General features: G+C 41.0%; 1 protein-coding gene across 6 annotated transcripts in view; it reads left to right on the forward strand.

Annotated features, from left to right (window-relative positions):
* The window catches only part of CDK12 (cyclin dependent kinase 12), a 106946-nt gene that overhangs the window by 9304 nt on the left and 83712 nt on the right, over positions 1–13930 (forward strand). For all 6 annotated transcript variants that reach the window (XR_008597944.1, XR_008597943.1, XR_008597945.1 and 3 more), the window contains exons 2-5: positions 1462–2340; positions 3902–4078; positions 6764–6903; positions 9556–9726. Coding sequence is in view for 3 of the 6 variants with exons in the window: in XM_054992572.1 (XP_054848547.1) it covers positions 1462–2340; positions 3902–4078; positions 6764–6903; positions 9556–9726 (1367 nt within the window). In the remaining 3 variants the exon portion in view is untranslated. The remainder of the gene's footprint in view (positions 1–1461; positions 2341–3901; positions 4079–6763; positions 6904–9555; positions 9727–13930) is intronic.

A 13930-nucleotide genomic window follows, 5' to 3' on the forward strand; every position in this document is an offset into this window, starting at 1 on the left:
TGCAAGAAAAACATCCTCGTGTGGAAGCTGTATGATGATGATGATGATGATGATGATGATGATGATGATGATGATGATGATGATGATGATAATCGATTCAAATATATAATGTTCGATTTATATACCGCCCTTCAGGACAACTTAATGCCCACTCAGAGTGGTTTACAAAGTATGTTATTACTATCCCCACAACAATCACCCTGTGAGGTTGGTGGGGCTGAGAGAGCTCTGGAAGAGCTGTGACTAACTCAAGGTCACCCAGCTGCCTTCAAGTGGAGGAGTGGGGAATCAAACCTGGTTCCCCAGATTAGAGTCCTGCTGCTCTTAACCACTACATCAAAGTGGCTCCCAAAACCTTGTCATTAAAATTATTTCATTCATTCCATACGATATAATATTTTATAGGAGTTTTTCTCCTTCCAGTGCTTCCCACAAGTGACAGTTTTGCCACTGGAAAAATTAATAAAAGTCCCTTGGGGGGGGGGGATTTTTCTGGGCCTTCACTTTTGTAAGGAGTCCACAAGCCTCATCTGTTCCTTAGCTGGGCCCTCTCCCCACTGCTGGGATGAATGAGGGGAGCAGTGTTAGACTCTGGGGTATAGCCACACCTTTTCCTGAGCACTTGAAAATGACAAAGCATGCAGTAACTGCAATGTACCTGCATCGTCACATGGCATTTATGAGCTGGTCAGCCGTCTTACAGTTTTTCCACCTCTTATGGAATTGGACCTCAGTGGCCATTGTGCTGATGTAGAGACTTCTAGGCCAAATCTGCCTTCCGCACTTGGAGGTGGGGGAAAATTTGAGAGTGGAGCTAATCCAGTTAAAAGGTGTTTCCACTCTGTTTTCTTCCCAGCTGTCTGGCACCTCTGTTAGCACTGAAGGAAATAATAAATACTCCAAAGTTTCTGTGTTGATCTGGTGTAATGACAGCACACCCCAGATATTTGTATAAAATTTTACTTTGTGAATGTTGGGTTTTCACTCTGATTGTTCAGGGATTAAGCTCAAATTGCCCTTACAGGTAGTCTGGTCAAAGAAAGAGCCTGTTCTTCCCCCTTCTTTTTCACAATTTCTTCTAAATTCCAAATTGAGGAGTTTGGTGGAGTAGCTGTTAGTATGTTGTTGAATGCAGCTCAGCCCTGAAAGACCAAGGAAAGCCACTTCAAGTAGGTTGAGAGTGCTTTGGCTCATGCTTATCAAATATAACAAAGAAGCAGTGAGAGCTGGCTAGTTGAGTGCGTCTCTAACAAGTGAGACTTCCCACATCTCCAACCGACCTCCAACTCAGCAGAAGGGAATAGAGAAGCCTGTGGAAAGTCTTCATGTGCACTGAAGCTCGTGGATCATTATGGCCATTGCTTGCATATCTCCATAATCATGAGGTCTAGAGTCTTGCATTTTTGTATATAAAACCACTGAGATCTCGGGGGTTTACATTTTCTGCTTCTGTTTCCACAGGAAACCTGTGAAATCCCGAAGTAGAAGTCCTGCTTATTCAAGGCATTCATCATCTCATAGCAAGAAGCAGAGATCTGGGTCCCGCAGTCGCCATTCCAGTATCTCACCTGCTCGGCTACCGTTGAACTCCAGTCTGGGTGCTGAGCTGAGCAGGAAAAAGAAGGAGAGAGCTGCAGCAGCAGCTGCCGCCGCAAAAGTTGATGGGAAGGAGACCAAGGACTCTCCTAGTTTTTTGTCTAGGAAAGAGAACAGCTTGGCTGAAGTTAAAGAGCTGGCTGCAGAGGCCAAGAAGGCAAAAACAGTAAAGTCTGAAAAGTGTCCTTCTGATGTGGAGCCAGCAAATGTGCTTCAGCACAATGCAGAGTCAAAAACTGCTGCTGATCCCATAAAAGCAAAGGCAGTAGAGAACTCTGAGAGGAAACTGCCTGCTCCACTGAAAGACTTGAAAGCAATGGGAACAAAAGATGTGAAGCCTATTATTGCCAAGGAGGAAACTGTGACTCCCAAGGAAACAGAGACTGCTGAAAAGGAGGCCCCACCTCCTTTGCCTTCTGCAAAATCACTACCTCCCCTGCCTGCATCATCACCCCCTCCTCAGGCTCCGCCCCCCTTGCCTCCTCTGCCTCCATCGCTGGTGGTTCCCCCTCTGCCTCCTGCCCAGGCATCCACTGTTCACACCCCTGCTTCAGTCCCTTCATCTGTGCTTGCCTCTGCCCACTCCAAGACATCTCTGTCTACTCAGGCCAACTCTCAGCCTAATGCGCAGTCCTCGTTAAAAGTGCATGTCTCAGTGACTACAGCTGTCCCTCATCTGAAGACATCAACATTGCCTCCACTTCCTTTCCCGCCTGTCCTGCCGGGGGAAGATGACATGGATAGGTAAGTAGGACATGATGGGGTAGGGAGTTTTACTGAGAAGCCTCTTCCAGTCAGTACTGGGCATGTTTGCGTTGCAGTGCAAGTGCAAATCCAGAGCATCTGGCATATGAAATGGCATCCTGAAGGTTACAGGCTTGACAAAGGAAAAGCCCCAAGGTTTATATTACAAAAAAAGTTTGTGGTAAGTCCTCACGTTGAGGAAATAGTGCCAGCTATATGGTACATGTGATCCACGCTTCCAGTATCTGGGGATGGGGGAGGTAGTGGTGAAGAGTATGATTTTGTTTAATTCAAACTATTCTGTCCCACCTTATCTCCTCAGACTCAAGGCAGCTAACAGTACAGTAATCAGGTTGCAGGGACACAAATTCTTCCATTAACAAGATTAAAATGCACAGATTACTCATTAAAGAGCACTGAAGACTAAAAACAGTTGAAAACACACTATATTAAAACAAATGTAGGCAAATTGCTGGATTAGTTTATCTTGCACAAAATACTTTCTAGAATAAGGCTGTTTTGCACGGTTTCTTAAATGTTAGCAAGTGAAAGTGCACTCCATATCCATTCTCTGCTAGGCCATTGCAAAGGATTGGACACACCATGGAGAAAGCCTATGATCTAGTTGTATCTGTAGGGACAGCCTTGAGGGAGGGCATCTTAAGGAGGTGGCTGCCTGAGACACATAATTGGCTCAGGGGAGTATACAGAGAGAAGCAGTTTGATAATTGTGAGGCTCTCATAATTAAAGGCTGTTATCACATATTAAAAGTAATAGCACATCTGTCAAAGAAACCGTGTGAAATCTCTATGTAAAGTTCTCAGCAGAGCTGGAACAAGCTTCAGCCTGTGACTTTGGGTAGCTGTTGCAAGTCCAAGTAATTAATACTAGACTTGGATGATCTGGATGAGATGGCTGATTAGTTCGCACAGTGTGAGGCAGTGTTGCTTTTTTCTGAAGCAGCCCCTTATTTCCTGACCTATTGATCCTGCGTACCCAGTAAATCGCTGAAAATACAACTGAAAAACTGTGGAGGAGGGTAATACATCTGAACCCATGGTGTCTCATTTGCAAGCTGTCCTTCCCTACCTGTGTTAATCTTAGGGAGGCATTGAATTGATGGGGAGAAAGGGGTATAAATGAAATAGACAAATAAATAGGTAGTTGTATGAGAGAGAGAGAAGGCTGTGTGCACAACTCTAAATTCACATATTATTGGGTATTGGAAGCCCTGTCCAGTCTTCTGAATCTCCAGCAGCTCTTTATTGCCAACTCATGTAGGTACTTTTTGACTTCACTCATGTGAGTTAAATGTTGCATGTTGATTTTGGAAGAAAAACCAGAAGCTCAAATTCCCAGGGTACTTGAATCTATAGCAGATATTGAATGAAATGTTCACAAGGCAAACCCTTGTGTTGGCCATATACTTGAGAATGCTTGGCTGTTGCCTTTCAGTAAAAGAATCACTGTATCAATGAAACTAGTTACTATCTCTGCTGTCACAGGTGTGGTGCATCTGAACAATTTATATGCATGTTCTTGTTTTCTGTGGTGTTGTAGTCCAAAGGAGATTGTTCCTCCGAAACCTGTGAAGAAGGAGAAAGAGCAAAGACCACGACACTTGCTCATGGACCTCCCACTCCCCCCAGAGCTTCCTGGTGGAGACCCTTCACCTCCTGAGTCTCCAGAACCAAAGGCAGCCACACCACCTCAGCCACCACTGAGAAAGAGACCAAAGTAAGGAGGTCTACATGGTTACCTTGCAGCAATTTGCCAAAATATAGTTTATGGTAAATCTGCAAAGTTTGAAGTGGGTGTATGGAGAGTCAGAATGAGCTGGATAAAGTCTGAAGTGCCAGCCTTACGAATGTAGCTGCTCATTTGAGCTAAGGAACAAGTCTTCCCACATGAACAGCTTGCCAGATCTCTGTTCAAGTTGTCTTGTGTTATATAGAATTAGCTGTTGTGCTTTAGATTGTTTAAAGTGCTTCATACTTATTAGCACTGCAGCCATGTACGGATGGTCAGTATTGTTATCACCCTGCTGTGGTTGTAGGGCTAAGGTGGAGAATGGTTTGTACATGACCATCACCTAGTGAGTTCAAGGCAGAGGCAAGATTTTAACTGGGGACTTACTGATTCCTGATACTGTCTTCCAGTCACTGTGCTACACTAGCTGTCATAGGCACAATGGTAAATTTCTCTATAAGCTGATACCACGGGATTGGAGGAGGGGGTCGTTCCTGTTGCTATATAGTGGACATACCCTTCTTTGAACCATCTGAATAGTATTCCTAAACTTCAGTTAGAGCTTCTGCTTGTGGGCACTGCAGTTAGGACAGTCCAGATTCCTTTATTTGTACTTTCTGCCCAACTTTATAATCACTTACAATAATATCATGCAAAAACACTTTTAGAAAGTATCTTGGCATAATGATTAAAATACATTCTGAAATAACCATTAAAAACAGGAGAAAGGAAGAAATCTAGAAGATTTGAAAGTTCCTAGGACCCTAAAGCTGGGCCTGTAGGGAACAAGCTAGTCTTGTGGACTTCATCGAGGAAAGACTTATGCAAAGCAAGGTGCCACTGTTGAAAAAGTGTGAATGTACACCAGTCTTGCCTTAGACAATGAAGGCACCTTGGACTAGGGCTCTGCAATAAAACCTTAATGTACACAGGGAGTCATATGGAAGAAGAATTTTTTTAAAGCTTGAATAAGGCTTTAAAAGTTAGCAGCACCTTAAAATTTAACCCCCAGATAGATCGGTCATCATTTAAGATTTCTAAATACGAGCTGTACCTGTATTCAGTTATCAAAGTGAGTCATGTTGGGGGTGGAGAGGGAAGTTAGAATAGCTCTTACGTAGAAAATGCCTTGACCTGGACTGTCTAGACAGCCTGATCTCATCAGATCTTGGAAGCTAAGCAAGACTAGGGTTGCTACTCAGAGGCTGGCAGTTAGCAAACCACCTCTGAACGTCACTTACTATGAAAACCCTATGGGGTTGCCATAATTCGGTTGCTACTTGATGGCACACACATATATAGAAAATAGGTTTTTGAACACCTTTTCCTTTTTAAAAAGGTGAGGTAGCAGATAACTCTCTGGAAGTTAGGTGTGCTGTTTTTGCAAGGGCTGATCACTGCTCTTATGTCTAATGTGTTAGAAGGAGCTGTTACAACTTGTATTTCTATTCTCAAAATATCTGGAGCAAAGACTAAAAAATATAAAAGCAAACTAAAAATTAAGCAGCAATACATGGGGCTGTGAGTTTGGTGCCTAGTCAGTATGAATGGGTGTGGCCTGAAGGGATTGCAGCCAGCCCTGGGCCAATGACAAAAGAATGCTAATGTTCCATAATTACTGTGGCTGTTTCCTCAATGGGTGATCATTATTCTGAAATTGTTCCCCGATGGCTTTTATGCAACTGCCCATTAGAGCTTGGGAAACAGCCTACCCAGTGGAGGGAAGGGTGCAGATGTATGCAGCTGTGTGCGGAGAAACAGCAGTTCTCCATTCTGGGTGAGGCAGAGAAAGTATCACTACTGTGAGCTGGCTGAAGCATCACAAGGGTACTGGATTTCTCTGGGAATTGGATGTTGAGTGGTGGATTTGCTATCCTGTAGGAGTGCTTCTCTTCCCTATCCTTGTTCTCTTTGTTCATTTGTAAATGAAGCAGATACTACAGGGACACCACAAGACTCTTGCATTCTGTCCTCCAAAGGGAAGCAACCCAGGAAGTGCCACCCGTGCAGCTTTTCATATTACATTCTCAGAGAGCTGTTCAAGAAATTGGTTAAATAGTCTTCAGTTTTATTTCATGCTGTGCAGACTGAAGTCACATTTTTCACTGAAGGCATATGGAACACTGTAATAATTCATTATATATATAGATTAAAAGAGCCCCAATAATCTGAAGAATTGTGCAGCTATTTTGCTTAAACAAAGCATGTCTACTGGGGATGGTCCGTAGCCTAGGGGCAGAGTGCATGTTTTTCAGGTTCAGTATTTGGTAGCAGCCCTTGGAAAAGCCGCTGCTTGATGTCCTGGAGAGCTATTCCAGTCAGATTGGCCAAATTCACTTTAAGGCAGCTTCATGTATTCATGTGTGCTAATCTGATGTGCAAACAACTTTGGTGGAAGAGTGACTGGGAACCATGTATATAAACTCCTCCAAGGAAGAGTGGAATATACATGTGATTATATTAAGATGACAAATTACAGCTAGTGGTGTTTTACAGACTTTTCACACATGACATGTCTGTGGATGATTTGCAGCACCAGGAGTTCCTGTGTTGAGATCTTGGTCTTGGAAACGTGTTTGGAGAAGACAGTCCTTCCTGTTCAACCAAGCTTTGTCCAAGTCAACAGCACTTGCAATTTTTACAGCTTTCTCCTTTGCTTCTCTTCTGTCCCAGAATCTGTTGTCCTCGTTATGGTGAGAGGAGACAAACAGAAAGTGACTGGGGAAAGCGTTGTGTGGACAAATTTGACATCATTGGTATTATTGGCGAGGGGACGTATGGGCAAGTGTACAAAGCCAAGGACAAGGACACAGGTGGGTGTTCAGCATGCACTCTCTGCCCCTTAATTCTCATATCACTTTGAGTCTTAAATAACTGCTGTGTAAAATACAGCATGTTGGCTAACAGAATTTTCACGTGTGCTAAATTGGGTGATGGTTAAGTGGAGGCAGTTGCACTCAGGGTTTATTAATGATTTCTGTAGTGCACAATGTTCATAATGCTATATGATCCTTACTGTTCTGCAGCTTCTGCCATGGAAGCTTGCTGAGTGATCTTGGTCCACTCACACACTTGGTCAGGCCTACCTCACAGGGTTGTTGTGAGAATAAAATGGAGGAGAGGAGAATAATGTAAGCCACTGAGTCCTCATTGGGGAAAAAGTGGGGTATAAATGAACTAAAGAAATAAGGTCACAACAAATTGTGCAAGAGAGGGTGCTGGTGATATAGTAAGAATATAAAAGCCCTGTTGGGTTACACCAAAAGTTTTATATAATTCAGCAGCTGGATTCTGATGTAACCAACAATATGTGTCCATGAAGCAAATTATAGGGTCTGAAGGCAATAGTGTTTCTCTGTTGTTTGCACCCAGTGTCTGATATTCAGAGGTAAACTGCCTCTGAACATGGAAGTTCTACTGATTTTCATGGCTGGTAGCTGCTGTTAGACCTATTCTTCATGTATTTGTTTAATCTTTTTAAAAAATCATCTAAGACACTATCCTTCATTGCATTTTATGGCAGTAAATTCCAGGTGTGGTGTACATTGCATGAAAGAAGCACTTGTGCTGCCGAATCTACTGCCGAATCTACTGCCAATCAGTTTAATTTGTTAATCCGGACTTCTAATGGTATGAAAGGCTCTATCTTCCCCTGGAGGCACATTCTTTTCCCCTTCCCAGATGGGGTGAACACAAAGGACTTGTGCATCTCCCAGTTAACCAAGTGAAATGAAAACAGCCAGGACTTTAAAACCCATATCAGCCTGTTTTGGTTAAGTAAGAGTTACCATCACCACTAATAGCAAACTGGATTGTTCTGTGCTTCAGCGTACTTGTTGAGGCCACTGGGAGGGGAGAGAGCTGCCAGGCCTGAACCTAGTTGGAGTTCAAGGCTGCCTCCCTCCAGCTTCCAGCTGCACTGCTAAGGCAAGAAGAGAGAGAGGGAAAAGCTGCCATGGTACAGAGGAAAAATCTCCACTTCCCCACAGAGACTGATAATACCCAGCTGCTGGATGTTAGTTTAGGAAACTGTTTTTGGTGAGGGTGTATTTTTACCCATGGTCACTGCACCTGAAGGAGGAACAACAGTCAGAGCTGCAGGAGCAGGAAGACCTTGAGGATCGAGGAGAGGACAGTGAAGCATCTATCTGTCAGCTGTGTGTGCATGCTACATATTTGTTTATTTTGAAGCATTGTGTTAACTGTTGAGTACTGTACATGGTATAAAGTGCAGGCTAAATTTTAATTCATTAACATTAGGATAGTGAAATTGCTCCAGCTTTAGACAAGGTAAAGCTTAGGGAACTCCTCAGCTAGGCAGGAAAATAATTGGTTTGCAAAATGCTTATTGTGCTCCTAGCACCAGAAAGTATTGGGAGCAGTTGAGTGGTAGTGGGGGGGGGGATGCTATGAAAGTGGTGGGAATTGGCCTGCTTTCAGCCCCTATTTTGTCCAGAAATTGTGTGCTATGAAATGCACATTCCCCAGACCTAGTTTTCCCTTCCCCTGCTATGTCAGGATGCCACAATTTTTTTACAAGTTGTGATTGCTCTGAAATGGGGAGTGGGGCATTGAGACAGAGGAAAACAATTTTCTCCATTAGTTGCACCCATGCTGCATGAATTCTTTAACCTGTGAAGAAGACAAAACCATTAGAAACTGAGGTTCAGGGCCAGGTGAGCTGGGAGCAGCTGATTTAGCCCCGGAGGTCAACATTGTTTGTGCTGTTGCCTCGTGTTTGATGTGTGGGATTTCCTAATAAATTATCTCCCTCCACCCTACCCATTAGAATATAGACCAATAGCAAGCTTGGTGCTTTGTTTCCTGCCTTTTGCAAAGTGAAAATGGTAGGTACGTGTTTTTTCATACCCAAGGGGACTCTCCAGCTACGCAGCAAAATGTAGTTTTTGTTAGGGGAGTTGGAGTGGGAGGGAGAAATCCCAGAGTGGCCTGGTGAAGAATGTGAGCACAGTTGTTGCTCTCTAGGAGGCATAGAACTCAGAGGGCAATTGAGCACCATTTGGGGGAGAGCTAGTGAGGGAGGAGCAGGGAATTGTCTCTGAACTCCTAACAGCTTGTTGGTTCCTGGAGAGGAACAATTAGGGTCGTAGCGGGCTCTGATCACTCCCAAGTCCAGGGTGCTTTTAAGGGCTCTGATCCGCTTAAAGCTAAGAGTTGAGGGTGGAGGATGATGATAATTGGCACTGCAAGAAAAACTTTCTTCAGTTCAAATGAACTGCACCTCCTCCACTGGTGAAGCTTCCTGTCCACAGCTTGGAAGTTCTGCACTGTGGGATGTGGGGAATTTCCCAATCAGTTATCTCCAGCAATTCATTACGGGCCTTAAAACTTGTACCTAGTTTAATGACTTCCTCCAATTAATTAGGGGTGGTAGTATTAAGAGGACCGTTCTTTTCTTGGGCAAACAATCTGTCTTCTTACCAGATGCAACTTGAATTTGGCAGGTGAGTTGGTTGCTTTGAAGAAAGTGCGGCTAGATAATGAAAAGGAGGGCTTCCCTATCACAGCAATTCGTGAAATCAAGATACTCCGGCAGTTGATCCACCGCAGTGTTGTCAACATGAAAGAAATAGTCACGGATAAACAAGATGCACTGGATTTCAAGAAGGACAAAGGTATCTACTGCTATAGAAACTATTGCTCAGCAACAGTGCGTGTAACTCCAGACCAAGCGACCCTTAAGTCACGTTGGGGATCCCCTCCATAGCAGTGAACATTCTCTGTGTGGAAAAGGAGCCAGCTAATGAACTTGAGCAGCCATATCTAAATATTTGTCAGGGGTGCCCAAAATGGCAATAATTTTCCCTATCAGCTGCAAATGCCTGAAATTTCCTCTACATCTTTCCTTTAAAAATTTTTATTTAATTTAAACTATAAACTATACACCATAACATAATAAACAATAAACATAGGGAATAAGAAAAAACCCACAATTCTGAACATGACACACTAACAATACATATATCTATATAATTAAAAGGAAAAGGGAAAAAAACAACAAAAACCTAGATTACACTACAGGTTGAGTTCCGATTTTCTTCGCAACAAGTATATATAATTTCTAGAGTCACACTTATTCTAGGTTAGTCATAAAACACCTCTTTTTTTTCTATTGTTAATGTTTCTTAATCCATAAATGCAGATGTCATCAAATCCTTGTTATCCATTTCATGCAAAAAGTTTCCATTCAGTCAAGAAGTTAACTAATGTCCTTTCTCTAATCAATGCAGTAAGTTCTGCCATTGACACAAACTCCATAACTTTTGTCAACCATTCCTCCACTGTAGGCAATGTTGTAGTTTTCCACGTTTGTGCATAAAGTACTCTTGCCACTGTAATAAAGTATAAAAATAGTGTTCTAAAGCTTTTTTCCAACTGGCCGTCCATTATTCCCAACAGAAAAGTTTCTGGTTTCAGCTGAAGTTTAATCTTCAAAATCTTCTGAATCGATGATTGTATCTGCATGCAATGAAAACTCTTTGCTTTCTAACATGTCCACCACGTATGAAAAAAATGTCCCTTCTTTGGCACATTTCCAACATACATTTGACACCCCCCTTATACATTCTAGCCAATTTTTCAGGAGTCACATACCAACGATACATCATTTTGTAAAACTTTTCTTTAATACTGGAGCTTAATGTAAATTTCAGCCCTCTTGTCCACATATTCCCATTGCTCCATTAATATATCGTGTCCACAATTTTTTGCCCATTTAATCATACATTCTTTTACTTTCTCTTCTTCCGTCTCAAACCTCAACAAAAGTTTATACATTTTAGAAATAACATGTTCATCATTTGTACAAAGGGCTATTTCAAATTCAGTTTTAGATTTCTCAAAGTCATAATGACTGTTGTCTAATTTGAATCTCTCCAGAATTTGCATATATGAAAACCACTGACAGGCGTGCCTTTCTGCTGCTAAGTCCTCACTTGATTTAATTTTAACTTGGTCCTGAGAGAATTCCAATAAATTCTGATAAGTTAACCATTTAGGTGGACTAACCATTTCCCTTCTAAAATGAGCTTCTTGTGATGACAGCCAGAGAGGTATTTTCAAACAAAACCTAAGTTTGTATTTATTCCATACTCTCAGGATTGCACGCCTTACATAATGATTATTAAACTCTGCGATGACTTTAACTTTGTCATACCATAGATACCCATGCCACCCAAATTTTAGATCATGCCCTTCCAGATCCAGTAATCATCTATTTTTAACAGTATCTACTCCTTCATCCAAACCAAACAGTTAGCTGCAAAATATAATCTCAAATCTGAGCGGCCCAAGCCGCCTCTTTCTTTTGCATCCTGTAGAACCTTAAATTTAACTCTTGGCTTTTTGCCTTGCCATATAAATCTCGATATATCCTTCTGCCGTTGCTTAAATGGTACCTCTGTTGTCAATACAGGAATTGTCTGAAATAGGAATGACATTCTAGGTAAGACATTCATTTTAATTGTAGCTATTCTTCCCAACAGCAATAATTGAATTTTATCCCATCTTAGCATATCCCTTTTAATTGCTGTCCAAGTCTTAATATAACATACAGTTCATATTTGACAAAGTAATACCCAAGTATTTACCTTTTTCTCAACTTTAAACCCTGTTTTGCTCTCAAGTTTCATTTGATCTTGTATTTTCATATTTTTAGTTAAGACTTTGGTTTTTTGCTTATTAACCTTAAAACTGGCCACTACACCAGATTCTTTCAACTTTGTCATTAGAGTTTCAATTCCGTTCAAAGGGTCTTCCAAAATCAACACCAAGTCATCTGCAAAGGCTCTCAGTTTGTAGTTCTCCTGTTTCACCTTATCACCTCGAATTCTCTCATCTTATGTCCCTATTCAAAACTTCAAGCATCAGTATAAATAACAAAGGTGACAATGGGCAACCTTGTCTTGTGCCTCTTTGTATTCCGCATTGTTTGGTTAACTCTCCATTCACAACTATCCGTGCAATCTGGGTTGTATAAATCGACTTAGTCCGTTTAATAAAATTGCCCCCAAAGTCCATATCTTCCAATATCTTAAACAAAAATTTCCAGTTTAAATTGTCAAAGGCCTTCTCGGCGTCTAGGAAAATCAAAGCAACTTGTCTTTCATTATGTTTTTCTAAATATTCCAGAATATCCAATACTGTTCTTACATTGTCTTTTAGATGCCTCCTAGGTAGGAATCCACTTTGGTCTTCATGAATAATGTCCTATGGGATACTTTTAAGTCTTTCTGCCAAGATTGATACAAACAGCTTATAGTCATTATTCAACAGTGATACTGGCCTATAGTTTCTTGTCAATGTGTGATCTTGTCCATCTTTTGGAATAAGTGTTATGTTGGCCTCCTTCCATGAGTCTGGCATTTTCCCTCCCTTTAACATAGAATTCATTATCTTTTGTGAAGGCTGAAGAAGTTCATCCTCAAAATACTTATAGTAGTTACTTGGGAGGCCATCTGGTCCAGGAGCTTTTCCTAACGTACTCTTTTTTATGGCTTCTCCCACTTATCGTACTGTTATAGTTCCATTCATAATTTGTCTTTGTTGTTCCGTGATCTTAGGTAACTTCTGTTTATTAATATATTCATCTATTTTTTCCACTGACACATCACAACCCTTATACAGATTTGTGTAGTACTGATAGAATGCCTTTTGTATATCTGTGGTGTCTCTTAGTGCCTTTTCCGCCTCTTGTATTTTCAATATCATTCACTTTTCTCTCTCCTTTCTCAATTTATAAGCCAACCATTTTCCTGGCTTATTTGCATATTCAAAAGTTCTTTGTTTAGCATAATTCAATTTAATTTCCATTTCTCTTGACATTAATATCGATAGTTGTTGTTGTAAAATCTTGATATGTTGCAATATATTAGTATTTCCAGGAGCTCTCTTGAGTTCTTCCTCTTTGCTCTTTATCTTCTCCAAAATACGTTGCTTTTTCTCTTGGTTCTTTGTTCTCAATTGAGCATTTTCTCGATATACCATCCCAGACAAATTACTCCAACCTTTGGGAAGCAATGTTGACTTAAGGGAATGGGTATACAAAGAGGATGCACTAATTGACAATTTTTTAATCAGTAAAATAAAATTTGCCCCATGGTATAAAACCATCAAAAAGACCACATTAGAGCACGTTATCTGACTGATATCACAGTCTATAAGCTTAGGGTAGCATTTACGCCATTACACTTCCAGTCTATGCCAACTGAGATGCTACTCGAGCGATTCCAAAAAAACCCCATCGATCAGCGGATATGTATCTGTGGAACCTCAACTGAGGACTTACCACACTATGTTTTAAACTGTCCCTTATACCAGGAACCAAGGGGAAAATTTCTCATGAATATTTTATCTAGTCTCCTTCTTCTGTCTGACTTTGATAAATTAAATTTTATTCTTTCAGATACAGACCCTTTTATTTCTAATAGGATGGCCCTCTATGCCCTGGCTACTAGGAAAATAAGGGCAAATGTGGTAGCCAGGAGAGTAAACACCTGACAGATTAGAAACTGTTCGGTTTTAATGTTGTTTAATGTTTACATTTTAGGCAAAATGCATTTTATAGTAATTTTATTTATATCTATGTAACTATATCTGTATTTTTGTATTTTTTGTTCTGTTTTTAATGAACGATTCGCATCACAATTGAGCATTATATTGAATTAGGTAACCTCTAATATATGCTTTACTTGCTTCCCAGACCATTCTCATATCTGTACCTTTGTTTAAGTTTAATTCAAAATATTCTTTTAGTTTATTTTTACAGTCTTTGATAGTCCATTTTGTAACAGAGCTTCATTTAGTCTCTACATTAAAGGT

This window comes from Eublepharis macularius, chromosome 12, assembly GCF_028583425.1.
Source record: "Eublepharis macularius isolate TG4126 chromosome 12, MPM_Emac_v1.0, whole genome shotgun sequence".
In the NCBI taxonomy this organism is placed as follows: Eukaryota; Metazoa; Chordata; class Lepidosauria; order Squamata; family Eublepharidae; genus Eublepharis; species Eublepharis macularius.